We start from the raw sequence: 13,365 nt of genomic DNA, 5'->3' as shown, positions 1-13,365 counted from the left end.
CCAGTTTCTTAGCTTGGTTAGTTAACTTATTGGGGGCTGGCGGGGAGGAGAACGAGAGAATGAGACCATCTCTAATTTGATTTAATAGGACCCCAAAGAGAACAAACTTGCTAGGATCAATACAGCCTTTCTTCCTAATGGATGGCACTACCATAGTAACATTCAGCGCTGCCTCTCTGGTGTCTGGAATCGCTTCCCTCGACCTACATGGCTTCCTTTAAAAAAAAAAAAAAAAAAAAGAAAAGAAAAAAGTGGCTATGATATAAACTGTTGCTGAGGTAACAAGGATATGGGGTGGGTATTTTATTCTCCCCCCCCTCCCTTCCATACAGAAGAAGGGAAGCTGGGGGGGGGGGAGGAGTGTGCTGTAGAGAATCATGGGAGATTTCATTCTTGACTCCTAATTCCTTTCTGCCACTGCTGCCAGATGTTGCCGTTTCTCAGGGCTGTGTGGATCGGCCTGGGAACTTTCCAAGCGTCCCTAGCAGGCTGAACTGCTCCGGCTATGACCCGCGCAGGGACGTGGAGTCCAGGCACCGCTCTCCATCACAAAAGGAACCCGGAGATTTGGCTCTAAGCTCCGAAAGGGGCAGCATGGGCTGGCCTGGGTGCACGTTTTTCAGCAGCTAAGTTACACTCTCCCTCCTCTCTCTGTCGGATACAAAAGCCGGGGGATTCGTTTTGTTTGTGTTTTCTCCACCCACCATGGGGTGTCTGTACTCGGTACCGCCGGAGGACCAGACTCTGGGGAGGTGAGTCAATCTTCCCAATCAGCAGACTGTAGATCTTACTCCCAGGCCTCCGTCTCTCTTTAGAGCTACACGTAATTGTTCAGTGCTCTCCCTGCTGGCTCTGAGGGCAGGAAGAGGAGAGGAAAAGAGGTTCTGTCTTAGGTGTGTTACTTGGGCAGCGAAGTAGAGGAGACTGCTTTGTCCAGCGGGGCAGGTCTGCAGGGCCATAGTGTTCCCTGTAAGCTGAGTGCTTGGACGGCCACCCAGAAGAGATTCAAAGGTGCTGCCCCGCTGATTAGGAGAACACCCACAAGCATGGCATTTGTTTCTACTGGTGGTGCACATCCGCACATGCCTTGGTGCTTCAGGTCCTAAGCGCTTGCTCAATCTGCAATGCCCAGCGCCCGGCTCCGCATGTTGGTGACCTGTTGTGCTGGGAGGCTGCTGCCTGAGGGGCTTTCTGACGGGATGTGGATAGTTACGCTGGAGACTTCCAGACCCGCCTCCGGCTGCCTTGACATTTCTCTCTTCTGAACCGTGAGCTTTAAACCCCTGCCGGAGGCAGAGCCCAGGGTGCATCTCTGCATGTTCGGGGCTTGGCAGGCCGAGCCAGAGAAGCCAAGAGGACACTATTGTGTTTTAAAGATGTAGGTGAACCCCTCCCCCTGCCTTGCTCCTTGCTTGCGGTACAAACCCTGCCTTAGACTGCTAGCGTGCCGAGAGAGCTGTGCATATGGACAGCGCTTTTCACCCCCTGGGTTCCCTGGTTGGAGTCTCTCCTTTTGGGGCAGTGAAAATAGACGCCAGGTGTGGCTGTGACCGTCAATTGCCGTTCCCTTTCACCTTCAGGTTCTCATGGTCCCGCAGGGCTGTGCCGATTGTAAAACCCCAAACCCGTTGTCTGTAGCTTGGTTGGTGTTTACGGAGCGCCCGTCCCCACCATCGCTAATGAGTGTGTGTGTATGCATAAGATGCACAGTCTACACACTGGGTGTGTCTAGACTGGCAAGATTTTGCGCAAAAGCATCTGCGTTTGCGCAAAAACTTGCCAGCTGTCTTCACTGGCTGCTTGAATTTGCGCAAGAGCATTGACTTTTAATGTACAAAATCAGTGCTTCTTGCGCAAATACTTTCACGTTCCCGCTTGAGGAAAAAGCCCTCTTGCACAAGAATACTAGTGTAGATAGGGAAGAACTGTTTTGCACAAAAAAGCCCCGATGGCTAAAATGGCGATTGGGGCTTTCTTGCGCAAAATTGTGTCTAGACTGGCCACGGAAGCTTTTGCGCAAAATCTAGATGCGCTTTTGCGGAAATACTTTTAACGGAAAAACTTTTTCCCTTAAAAGTATTTCCGCAAAATCATGCCAGTCTAGATGCAGCCGCTGTGTATGGGAAATACATTTTGTTTTGGTCTTAAGTTGTGTAATGGCTCCTGACAACCTAATCACACAATGGCTTTCCCTTCACGTGGGTTTAGTACAGCGGCGGTATATGTTACACTGTCTGAGCGGGTCTAATCGTTGGCTGATGCTGGCCAGAGCTTTTTACTTTACGGTGACAAAAGAACGAAGGGATTCAGCTCCCAACTAACATGTTGTAAGTAGCTCCTTTGAAACGGAGTGGCTTGTTCTCTCCAGCCAGCTCTACTCCCAGGAGTGTTTGCAGGATTGGGTTGAAGCCTGTAAAATGTTCCCTCAATTTCCTGTGACAGTAGTGGCTGAAAATTCACAGTGGTTGCTCAGCGGCCAGGGCAGGGTCCAAATGGGTTTCGTCTGCTATCTGAGAGCTCCTTGCCTGGCTTTCTGTTTCCTGTCGTCCATCAGGGTCCACCTAGAGCAGTCCAAGCCTAGCACCGGGCTCTGTCATGGCTCAGAGGTGGCCTGGAGAGATTGATTTGAAGCCCCCGGGGATCCCTGCCTCAGTGCCGCGTGGGTTAGGAAATGCTGCACCGTTCTCACACGGTCAGAAGCCAGAGCTGTTTGTGTTTGCCCAGAGGCTCCGCTCTTCCCACGGGAGACCCAGCCTCTCATTCTTCCGCTGTGAAAGGGAAATGGGAACGCGGCCCATGTGCCTCGCCCCCGGCCCGCTGCGAAAGCCCCATGCGGTGAATGAGAGCGAGCCAAGGACTGGCACTCGTCCTGCTGCCTAGAAAAAGACCCCGCTGTCTAATGGCAGCGTTGCTAGGAAGCTACCACCTCTCCTGGGATTCCTGGGACCTTGATTTCTATTCACTTCCAGAGTCATCTGGGTCACTCGCGCCACTGACCCCCTCGTGAGGCTGTGGTGGTTGCACTTGTGCAGTTGAGTGGCTGCCTTTCTAGCCACTAATGTGGCTGCACCAGTGCACAACCCCGAATGTGGACACTATTTGAACGGGAGCGGCTTGTCCCGTCTCGAAGTCAAGCAGGCGGCACTGAGCCAGATTGCGCTATGCCAGTGTAAATTGGTCTGTGCCAGGCATCTGGATCAGTGGCTGAAATCCCCTTGTAGACGAGGCAGTCTGCAGATGGCTGCTGCCTCCTTGCCAGGGGCTTGTGGGAGCTTTGATCAGGAATCGGTCTCCCCAGAAGCACAGCTCCGTTCTAGGCAGGTCCCCAGGCTCTTAGGGTGCCACGGAAAGAGCCACGGCTGGCTCGGGCCAGCTGACCAGTGCTCTGCCGTGGGACAGGAGCTGTTGGGGCCGAAGCCCCACGAGGAGGGAAGATCTCTCATTCTGGGCTGAAATCAGCTGCCCCAGGCTTTGACACCCAGTGCGGGAGGGGAGGGGGCTATCACAGCGTGGCCACACCCCAGTGGCTGGTGGCGCTCGCTGGTCCGTTCTGGGAGCAGAGCTGCTGTGTTCTGCCCACCCTGTGCCCTGGCTCATGCGGCAGCTGTGGAAGGACACAGGCTCATCCTAGGAGCTGTGGAAGGAGGCAACTGCTCCCGGGGGCCCCTGTGCCTGGCTTCTGCAGCAGATGATGTGATTCAAAAGTACTCTCCTCTAGAGCGCGCTGGTGAGACTGTCCCGTCACTGCCCCGGAGGGAGGTAGCAAGTTCCTCCTTCCCTCCTCTTCGCCTGCGTTTCCCTCAGCCCTGCACTACGACCAGTGCCGCTCTTGGGAAGCGCATGGCCCCCTCCTGCCCCAACGTGCCTGGAAGGGGACACTGGGACGGGGCAGGCCTGAGAGCCAGGCGGCTAAGGAATCTCTGAGTGGATCACGTCAGCCCAGCGGCGGGGAAGGAGGATGGGAAAGGACATTTGAGGGGACTTTGTGTTGCAATCCACCTGAATTGGGGGTCTCCGTAACAACCAAGGGGGTCAAGACGTGCTCGTGTCAAGCAGCAGGGTCTGGAGCGTTCATCACCTTGAGGTTTGCCAGGGGGAGCTGGACAAACTGAACCATCTGTTCGCAAGAGCGAGCAGCTCGTGGGCTGCCCAGCTGGGGTCCTTGAGGCTTCCTGAACTTGGGAGGCTGCCAGACCAGAAGAGAACGATCGCGCCTCCAGGCAGGCAGCACGTCCCCAGCCTGCCTCCCGCCACGGCAGCGCTGCGGGGGAAGGATTTATTCCGGATCCCAGATGGGGATCTGTACCAGGAGTGCTTTGCCACTTCAGCGACACCGGCACGCCGCTCCTCGTGTGGATGCAGCGTCCCCTGCCAATCGGCGCTCCCCTCAGGCCCCCATTCTCGCTGAGCAGAGATAGAGCAAGCTGCATGTGTCCTGCAGTCAGGGATAGCTCCCTGGCACCTCTCTGACTGCTCCAGCTAGGACGTCCAATCTTGGCAGTGTGGGTGTGAGCGTAGACGCACGAGGGGCAGACCCCCTTGCATTTTGCATTAGGGACGCGAAAGGTTAACTGGTTTACCAGTAAGCATCATCCTAACCGCGCGATGCTTACCGGTGCCGGTTAACTGGTAATCAGTGCAGGCTGGAGTAGCTCCCCACCTGTCTGTGGTGGGCCCTGGGCACCCAGCAGACACGGGCTGCTCTGGTGGGGGCAGAGAGCTGGCAGTAGCTCCAGCCCCCTCCATGTGGGGGGCTGGGAGCTGGGAGCTGGTAGGGGGTGGGGTGAAAGCCAGGAACCAGCCCCAACTTGGGGCTTGGTTCTGCTCCATCTGGTCTGGAGCAGTCCCCGGCCCAGATCCTGCTTAGTTGGTTATCCGGTTAAATATTAGACCAACCTGACGTTTAACCAGTTCACGGCTTAACTAGGATGTTACGTTCCTAGAACGTATCCTCGCTGGCTTGAATGCAGATGCTGTTTTTGTTCTTTTAGACGACAGCTTGTTTTGTTTATTTTAATTCTTCCTCCACTTGAGCTGGCTGTTCCTGCGGCAGAGAGTTCAGTGTTTCATGCTGCATAAAAGCATTTCGATCGTTTCCTTTGTGTGACTTCACTGGGCGCCTTCTGGGACAGGTTTAATAAAAGCATTCGACTGCGCAGCTCCATGCCGCTTGCCATGTGCACAGGCGATGAGCAGAGGTCTGCTTTCTAGACTAAACAGTCCCCGGGCTAGATTTACAAAGGGAGTTTGGCACTTGAGGTTGAGATGGGTGCCCAGAGGGGTTTTAAAAAGCACCTCAGTGAGTTAGGGGCCTGACTCCCATGGACGTCGCAATCCCAGTGACTCCGATTGTGCACGTCGGGCTGTCCCTCCTGGCCAAAGCGGATTGCCCGTGGGGAGGGAAGAGCTCACATTCTGGGCCGGTCTAGGTGAGCGGTGCCCATGGATTCATAAAGCAGGACTGTAATATAATCTCAGTGGCTGGAGCAGTTATCTCAAGGAAACAGCCGAGCTAGGGAACAGGGCGTGGGAGAGGGAGTGTCGCTGGTCACCGTGAGTGCTTGGTTTCCAGTCAGGGCTGGACTAAGGGGTGGGCTAGCCGGGCAGCTGCCCAGGGCACCAACCTATGGGGGCGCCAGCTCCTGGCGGGCTACAGCAGCCTCCCGGGCCAGGGGCCGTGTTAACCCCCGCAGCACCAGCCAGCAGCGCCCTTCCCCCCACGGCTGCAGAGCCCTGCATGGCCAGGAACAGCCTGCCCCAGGCTGCACGCCATCGGCGGTGGCTGGGTCGCCTGGGCAGCGCATGCACCCTGTGTCTGCCTGTGCGCTCCGGGGCCGGGCCCGTGCATGCGTCGTGCGCCCGGAGGTGGGGCCGTGCGCCCTGGGGGCAGCGCCGCACACCTGGGGCCCGGGGCGCCAATATGGCTTGGGCCGGCCCTGTTTCTAGTGAAAGTGGCTTGTGGAAGTGAGTGCCCATATCCTTCTGGGCCTGACTTTCCCCTCCCATTGGTCTCCCCTGCACATGTCGCTCCTTGGATTATCCAACTCCAAGTGCCCATGGACAGGGCTGATCTCCTCCCGGCATGGCGAGGGGAAGACCTCGCTGCCCCGTCGCTCTCGTCCTGGTAGGGTCTTGCAGTTAACACACTGGGGCCCTTGATATGGCAGCAGGATGCTCTCCTCTGTAGCCTTATCCCGCCTCTGTGAAGCGGCTCCCTTCCCCAGCCATGAGGAGCGATCCCCTCTGGGCTCTCTGCCCCTCTGACTGCCCCATCCTGCCTCTCTTTCCGGGCCAGCGAAAGGGAACCCCTTGGTCTGAATGTCCCCCCCCCCCCCACCTGTCCTTGTTCTGTGGCTCTGCTTCCTCCGGAGAGAATCTAGTCACCCGTGACAAAACCGGCCAGGCGGTGAGCAGAGCACAACCCGGGAAAGCCATGTGAGGGGTAAAGAAGCCATTTAACCGGCATTTGCCCACCCCAGGTCTCTGCCGTCAGCAGCTGAATGTCTTGGGGGAGGCGACGGGACTTTAGATCAATGAAATAGCTTTAAAGCAGATATCAGTGTGGTGCTGAAGGTTATGAAGTCACATCTCTCAGAGAGTCACTCACCCCCAGGCTGCCGCCGGGGATGGGGCATTCGCACTGCCCTGGGCTCCGTAAACCCTAAGGACGTCCCCTTTGCTCCCTTTCAGAACAACCTCGGCGAGGGAGAGCAGCTTTGTCGAGAAGATGAAGAAAACGGTGAGAGTCTTTCTGCTTTCTGAGGCTGTGGAAGGAGCCGGGTCTTCCTGTTTAGCGGGTGGGGGGAGGGCGTCCAGAACTGCCTCTCCAATTCCTGCCACACTGTTCCTGGTGCTCCGGAGAGCACGGCAGCTTCTTGTGTGAGCTCATGGACCACTCCAGCGCAAAAGGAGCAGCCGCCACTTAGCAGGAGCCGGCTCACTTCTGGCTCACGCTGGGTCTGGGACCTGCCCCTGCTGAGGCTCTGCATTTAAAGTGTATTAGGAGCCAGGCAGCCCGGCTCAGTTTTGGTTCGTGCTGGATCCGGGAGCTCAGACCCTCACCCCGAGTCAGGGGCTGCCGCCACCCCGCGCTGCTGCCTCTTTATCAGAGGCAGCAGCACAGGGCAACAAGCAGCTGGTCCTCAAGAGGAGCTGGTTTTTAAACTGGCTCCCCTCGTGGACCTGGCACCGTATGCTGCTGCTGGCCCCGCCCCCAGGGACTATAGATTAGTCGACTAGCCAATAAGAATTCATGAGGTTACTTGACTATTCAATTAACTGATATTTAACATCTCTAGTGAGGGCTTGGCAAGAAGCGGCCGTGTAATGTGAGGTGGGAGTTGGGGGGGGACAGCCGTGGCTGATCGTTAGTTGGTAGCACCCGCTACGTGCTAAATGCGTCAGAATGACCCATCTGTGCCGCTCCAACCACCAAACCCATTGCCCCCCTCCGCATAATAATCACGTGCAGAAGCAGGTGTCCTGGAAGGATCTGAAAGCACCGTGCGAGCTGCCCAGGCCCTGGCATTGCATTCAAGCCCAAAGAGGCACTTTGCTCAAGTTGGTGTCAGAGACGAGGACAGAACTCTGCAATCCTGGTTCCTGGCCCTTGATAGAACCACGACAACCCCCCTCGTCCCACCCAAATTAGCAATTTGTGCGTAATGGTGCCTGTCTTTCCAGAGCCGAAACATCGTGGTGTTTTATGGCTCCCAGACTGGGACAGCAGAGGAGTTTGCCAACCGCCTCTCTAAAGATGCCCATCGTTACGGGATGCGGGGCATGGCAGCCGACCCAGAGGAGTACGACTTGGTAAGTTAAACTTCGCCCCGCACGGCATCTTTACTCCTGTCTCGAATCCCATGCCTCCTACGCACGCAGGAGCGGGGCCTTGGCCAGCTCTGAGGTGGGGCATGCTGAAGGGATTTGTAGTTAATTAAAGGGAATTGTGAATTAAAAGGGAAGTGATGGAACTGTTAGCATTGCTGCTGGCAGCAATTGCTATCTCACCGTGGGCCCGGTAAGATACAGCACAGAGAGATGAGGAATGAGTCCTTAAACCATTTAGTGCTTGCAAAACCGAAGGCCTTTGGCCCTGCCACGGGCTGCTGCTTGTGGCAGGGAGGAGTGGTTGCTGCCTGCCTTCCAGGGTTGTTCCAGAAAGAGGAGTAATTGGGAAATGAGCCGGCCATTTTAGGGTCCCCCACAGTATCAGCCCTTCACTGCCCTGAGGGGACTCTGGATCGATGGCTGGGAGCCGCAGAGCATGGGTGGGCTTTGGGTCTTAAGCAGCTGCTTGGCTTGGCTGTGCCGAAGGCAGGTGTGGAACAGGGCAGGAAGAAAGGTGGGAACAAGCGGGAGGCTAGCGGGCAGCCCAGAAAGAACGAGCCAGCCGTGCTCTGCCCCGAGTTCCTCTGTTAGCAACCTCAGCCCCTGAACGGAGCCCCTGAGGCCTCGGCAGGGAAGTTTGACGTGCTACTGAAGCGCAGAGAAACCAGTTGCTGCATACGGCGAGGTGAGGCAGAAGGCCCGTGTCTGAGGCCTGGCTGGTAGGGAGGCCCCCTTGCTCTGGGGTAGGAGTCCGACATGGCCTCCCTACGCCGAGATCCAGTGGGTGGGAGAAGTTCTCAGTTGGGACCAGACCTGGTGCTCAGATGTCCTTGCAGATCCTCCACCCCCTCTACCGCACAGAGAACCCCTCGGTTCTGGCAGTTCGATAGCTCACGTTTACCGTGGGAGTCTGTCACTAGGCAACCCGAGGGGTTCTGAGGTGCCCTGTCTTACAGTAAGCACTTAGTCTGACTGTCCCGTGGTGCTTTTCTCAAGAGTAAGAGCGTTAATCACAGTGGCCTGGCCACAATCCAGGGTTGGTGATGGACTTTGGCACCTTCTACCCTCCCCCTCACGATATGGTATTCCCCACTTGTGTTCCAAGCCGTTGGTTAACACTGCAAAGTGACACCAAACTACGGCCTTGGTACACACCAGAGGCAGCTGCATTTCAGTGGTGACGATGTGACCCTCCCCTACCGTGATTGCTTTGGGATCCTTGAGGATGAAAAGTGCTACATCCAGAAAGGAACTTAGTCTCTCTGGCCTTGTTTCTAGTCTGACCTGAGCCGCCTCTCTGAGATCGACAATTCCTTGGCTGTGTTCTGCATGGCCACGTACGGAGAGGGCGATCCCACGGACAATGCCCAGGATTTCTATGACTGGCTGCAGGAGACGGATGTTGACCTGACTGGTCTCAAATTTGCGGTAAGCCAACCTGCATTACTGCTTATGCCCCACGTAGGCAGGAAAGTCCCCACAGTGTAGGCGCAGATCAGACCCGACCCCGCAAGTGAATGTGCAGTCTCAGTTCCCGTGCCTTGCACACTTGTGTCAGGAGCACACCCCTGCGTACTGCACATGTGTGCAAACATGGGTCTGTGTGCTTTCAAAATGGCTGCCATGGCTCCTTCCTTCCCTCTGCATCACGTGGATCATCAGGTACTTGCTGCTGCAGCCGGCGCTAGCATGCACTTGACTGAGAAGGTGGTAAGTGAGTTACAGGCCACTGTTGTGTAGCAGACTGACTGGACAGACTGGCTAACTGGACTGTTGTTGTGTAGCAGACAGTCCTAGGCTAGATAGTCTGTTGCATATTAGATCATTCCAAGAAATGCCTCATTTCTTCTCTGCGTAATACCAGAGACGGAACTGCTTTGCCTAACTCCTCTGCAGGTTTCCTGGGCTGGGTGGTACCCAGAATTGCTAAGCATGAGAGAGTTCTTTGCCTACTTCCAAATTGGGCAGTTTCCCCCCAAGTGGGGGTCTCCATGGTGCAAACGTGTCTGAGGCTGGCAATGGAGCGGAAGGGATGGTAGATTAGAGAGCTGAGTGTTGATGGGGAGGGAGAGAGATGCAGAGTCCAAGGGCTCTGTTCAGCCCCAGAATAGGCGCTGCTTCCCTCATTCTGTCCCGCTAATGCACCTGAACTAGTTGGCCTAGTGGGTAGTGCACAGGGCTGTGACTCAGGAGAACTGGTTCCGTCTCAGTCTCGACCACCAGCCCTGTGGTGAGTCACTTCCCGGCAACATGCCTCAGCCTCCCCACCCTTCAAAGTGCCACCATTGCAAAACACCTGTGAAAGCTGCTGGTGAGAAGTGCTGTGAACGAGCAAGGCGGGTTGTATGAATGTTATTGACAACAGGGAAGGAGGATACTGCTCTTTCAGGGCTGGGCCTCTTCCTTGAGGCTTCTAAAAAGCAGCCGGTGGTGATGGTCCTTTTCAGCGTGGTTCTGTCCACCAGAGACTGAACCCCCAGCTCGCTTGATAGAACACCAGGTCACGGGCCGACAGAGGCAACGTCTGGCCACTGTGGAGCTGGGCTGAATTGGAGCCGGTGACCACAAAGCGGTGTATGGTTATAGCCACAGAAAACCTACCCTCTTAGCCAGTCGGAAACCTGCCACCCCTCCCCCTCCCTCCGATGGGCTCCCCGGACCTGTGGCTAGAGACTTGCTGTGTTGAGAGCCGGTCCTCTGCGGGGGGAGGAGGGGTTGAATTAGCCCATTGGTGTTGCTGCTCCATTGACTGTCGTCCTCTCCCAGGTGTTTGGGCTGGGCAACAAGACTTATGAGCACTTCAACGCGATGGGGAAGTACGTGGACAAGAGGCTGGAGCAGCTCGGAGCCCAGCGGATCTTCGAGGTCGGGATGGGAGACGACGATGGGAAGTGAGTAGGCTTGGCCATATGGCTGGGGCAGTCGCTGGCTCGGCACAAGCCCAGCAGAGTGAACCGTCCCACGTGTGTGTGTGTGTATACAGCCGTGTGCAGTGGGACTCGCTTTCTGGGGCAGGATGTCTGCGGAACCGGAGAGCGGGCTTTACGTCCCCCCGGGGGGTGCTAGTCTGTGAGGAGACACTGAGATCGCCTGATCCCTTGTGCATCTGGAGTTTGCTTCACAGAGCCAGCGGGGTGTTGCTAAAACGTGTTAACTTGCAAGGGCGTGAACCAGCTGGACGCCTCCGTCTGTCTCTGACACACAGTTGGCCCTGCACACTTTGGATTTGCTTTTACGGGCAGAGAGGCAGCCACTGCTGTGATTAGAACCCTACGGTGGGAAGAGACCTCAGGAGTCATGGAGCTGGCCCAGAGCAGGACCAACCCCAACTCAATCATCCCAGCCAGGGCTGTGTCAAGCCGGGACTTAAACATCTCTAGGGATGGAGATTCCACCCCCTCCCTAGGGACCCCATTCCAGTGTTGCCCCAGCCTCCCAAGGAAATAGTTCTTCCTACTATCCAACCCAGATGTCCCCCACAGTAACTTGAGACCATTGCTCCTTGTTCTGCCCTCTGCCACCACTGAGAACAGCCTCTCCCCAGCCTCTTTGGAACCTCCATTCAGGCAGCTGAAGGCTGCTCTCAAATCCCCCCTCACTCTGCAGACTAAACAAGCCCAAATCCCTCAGCCGCTCCTCAAAGCTCCTGTGCTCCAGCCCCCTAATCATTTTGGTTGCCTCTGCTGGACCCTCTCCAATGCGTCCACATCCTTTCTGTGATGGGGGGCCCAGAACTGGAGGCGACACTCCAGATCATTATCGCAGCTCAGGGAAAGGTGCGTTAGCTCAGAGCCTGCCTTGTGTATTCGTGTTGGAAGTTACACCCGGTCAGTGGATCTTTCTAGGTAATGCTGCTGGCAGGTTCACCCCCAGAAGGCTCTGCTCTTAGTGGTGTCAGGAGTGGCTAGGATAGCCCAGGAGCGCAGAACGCTTGCTGCCTGTTCTTCTGAGTCAGGGGGTGTGAACTGGGGTTCACCAGGGAACGTGGCAGCAGCATTGAGGATATTGCAGGCCTGGGTCTGACTGTGAATTGGGCATCCAGGCTCCCTGGCATTCAGCACACAGTCCTCTGGCTTGGGGTCTAGAGGAGGGCAGCGAGGTGGGTGGGGGGTGAGTGCAGGGAGGAGACTTTGCCCGGGGGCCTCACTGCGGTTTGTTTCCAGAGTACCTGGCCCCCAGTCTAGGCCATGGCATTGACGCTGCTCTTGCTTCTCTTCTCCTGCCCTGAGCAGCCTGGAAGAGGACTTCATCACATGGCGTGAGCAGTTCTGGCCGGCTGTGTGCGAGCACTTCGGTGTGGAAGCCACCGGCGACGAGTCCAGGTACGGACGGGGACAGAGCAGATGCCAGCCCGGCTTTGTGCAGGAATCCCAAGTGAACAGCGGCGTTTTGCCGCCCGATCCCCAGCCAGGTCGGAGCTGGCGTTCGCTTTTCAAAGAGCAAAGACCCTCCCCGTTAAGACTTAAAACCAGAAACGTGTGACGTAGATTCCCCCTTGTAAACAAGAGGTGGGACCGGTCCACGTGTCCCTGTGTCCGGGGGAAAATGTGATTCCAGGCCTTTTTGGCTCCATTTGTTGAGTTCACTACTCCATGGCCCAATCCCCTTTATAAATCCCTGTCTTGTAAATAACCTGGCGTTGAGGCCAGCGATGCGCTGTCTCTCTGGTCTCCCTCCTGCCTCACTCTCTGGGTCATTTCCCCGGTGCTACCCTACCCCGAACAATTTATCGTGGTCTGATAAGGCCCGTAGATCACATCCCGCTGAATACGGACCGACGGCCGCCTAGGCCTACAGCCGCTCAATGAAATCGGAAGCCCCAGTGCCCCGTGCTTGAAGGCCTAGTGCAGGGGTGGGCAAAAGGGCTCCCGGGGCTGGATCCGGCCTGTCAAGTGAGTTGATCCAGCCTGCGGAGGCCCTGCCACTCCCGGGCCAATCAGAGACTGGGGGCGGGGGGAGCGTGCGAAGTGTCCTCGTGCCCTGCCCCCGCCCTGCAAGGAGAGCGCGGTGCTGAGAAGTGCCGCGCACTCCTGGCAGAGTGGGAGGAGACTTTACGTGCCCCCCCCCCCCCAAGCCCTGATTGGCCTGGGGATGGGGGAGCATGCAAAGTCTCCTCCCACCTCTGAGGGGTGCAGCGCTTCTAAGCTCCTTGCAGGACAGGGGCAGGGTGGGAGGAGACTTGGCCCCCCCCCAGCCAGTCAGGGTTAGGGGGCGGGGTGAGAATGTGAAGTCTCCTCCCACCCAGAAAGTGGCTCATCACTAAGTCAACCTCCAGCTGCTGCTCAGCTGGTGGCTGACTCTAAGGGTGGTGCCCCCTTGCAGGGGAGGGGGCCAGGGGGCGAGAGACTTCCCATGCTCTCCCTCCCCAGGCCCTGATTGATCTGGGGGCAGCAGGGGGAGAACGCGAAGTCTCCTCCCAAGCCAGGGGTACCGGTACCTAGAGGGAACCACCAATGTTCAGAACAGCCGGTGGGTCTCTGTGGGGGGAAAGACTTTGTGTGCTCCCCAATCCCCAGACCAATCAGGGTCTGTGTG

At 56.8% G+C, this 13,365-nt stretch overlaps 1 protein-coding gene across 8 annotated transcripts in view; it reads left to right on the top strand.

Moving 5' to 3' along the window:
• Positions 1-13,365, top strand: part of POR (cytochrome p450 oxidoreductase) — a 59,094-nt gene that overhangs the window by 30,630 nt on the left and 15,099 nt on the right. For 6 of the 8 annotated variants that reach the window (XM_075904940.2, XM_006113299.5, XM_006113300.5 and 3 more), the window contains exons 4-8: positions 6,691-6,739; positions 7,684-7,812; positions 9,109-9,258; positions 10,597-10,721; positions 12,063-12,152. In XM_075904940.2, the coding sequence (XP_075761055.1) occupies positions 6,691-6,739; positions 7,684-7,812; positions 9,109-9,258; positions 10,597-10,721; positions 12,063-12,152 (543 nt within the window). Of the gene's footprint in view, positions 1-415; positions 753-1,301; positions 1,379-6,690; positions 6,740-7,683; positions 7,813-9,108; positions 9,259-10,596; positions 10,722-12,062; positions 12,153-13,365 lie in introns of those variants that run through there. The other 2 variants (XM_006113301.5, XM_089772093.1) reach the window with 2 other exon arrangements.

Source organism: Pelodiscus sinensis, chromosome 21 (genome assembly GCF_052426305.1).
Source record: "Pelodiscus sinensis isolate ZL-2025 chromosome 21, ASM5242630v1, whole genome shotgun sequence".
NCBI lineage: Eukaryota > Metazoa > Chordata > Testudines > Trionychidae > Pelodiscus > Pelodiscus sinensis.
Note: the sequence above shows the minus strand (reverse complement) of the source record. Positions and strands in the feature narration are given on the sequence as shown.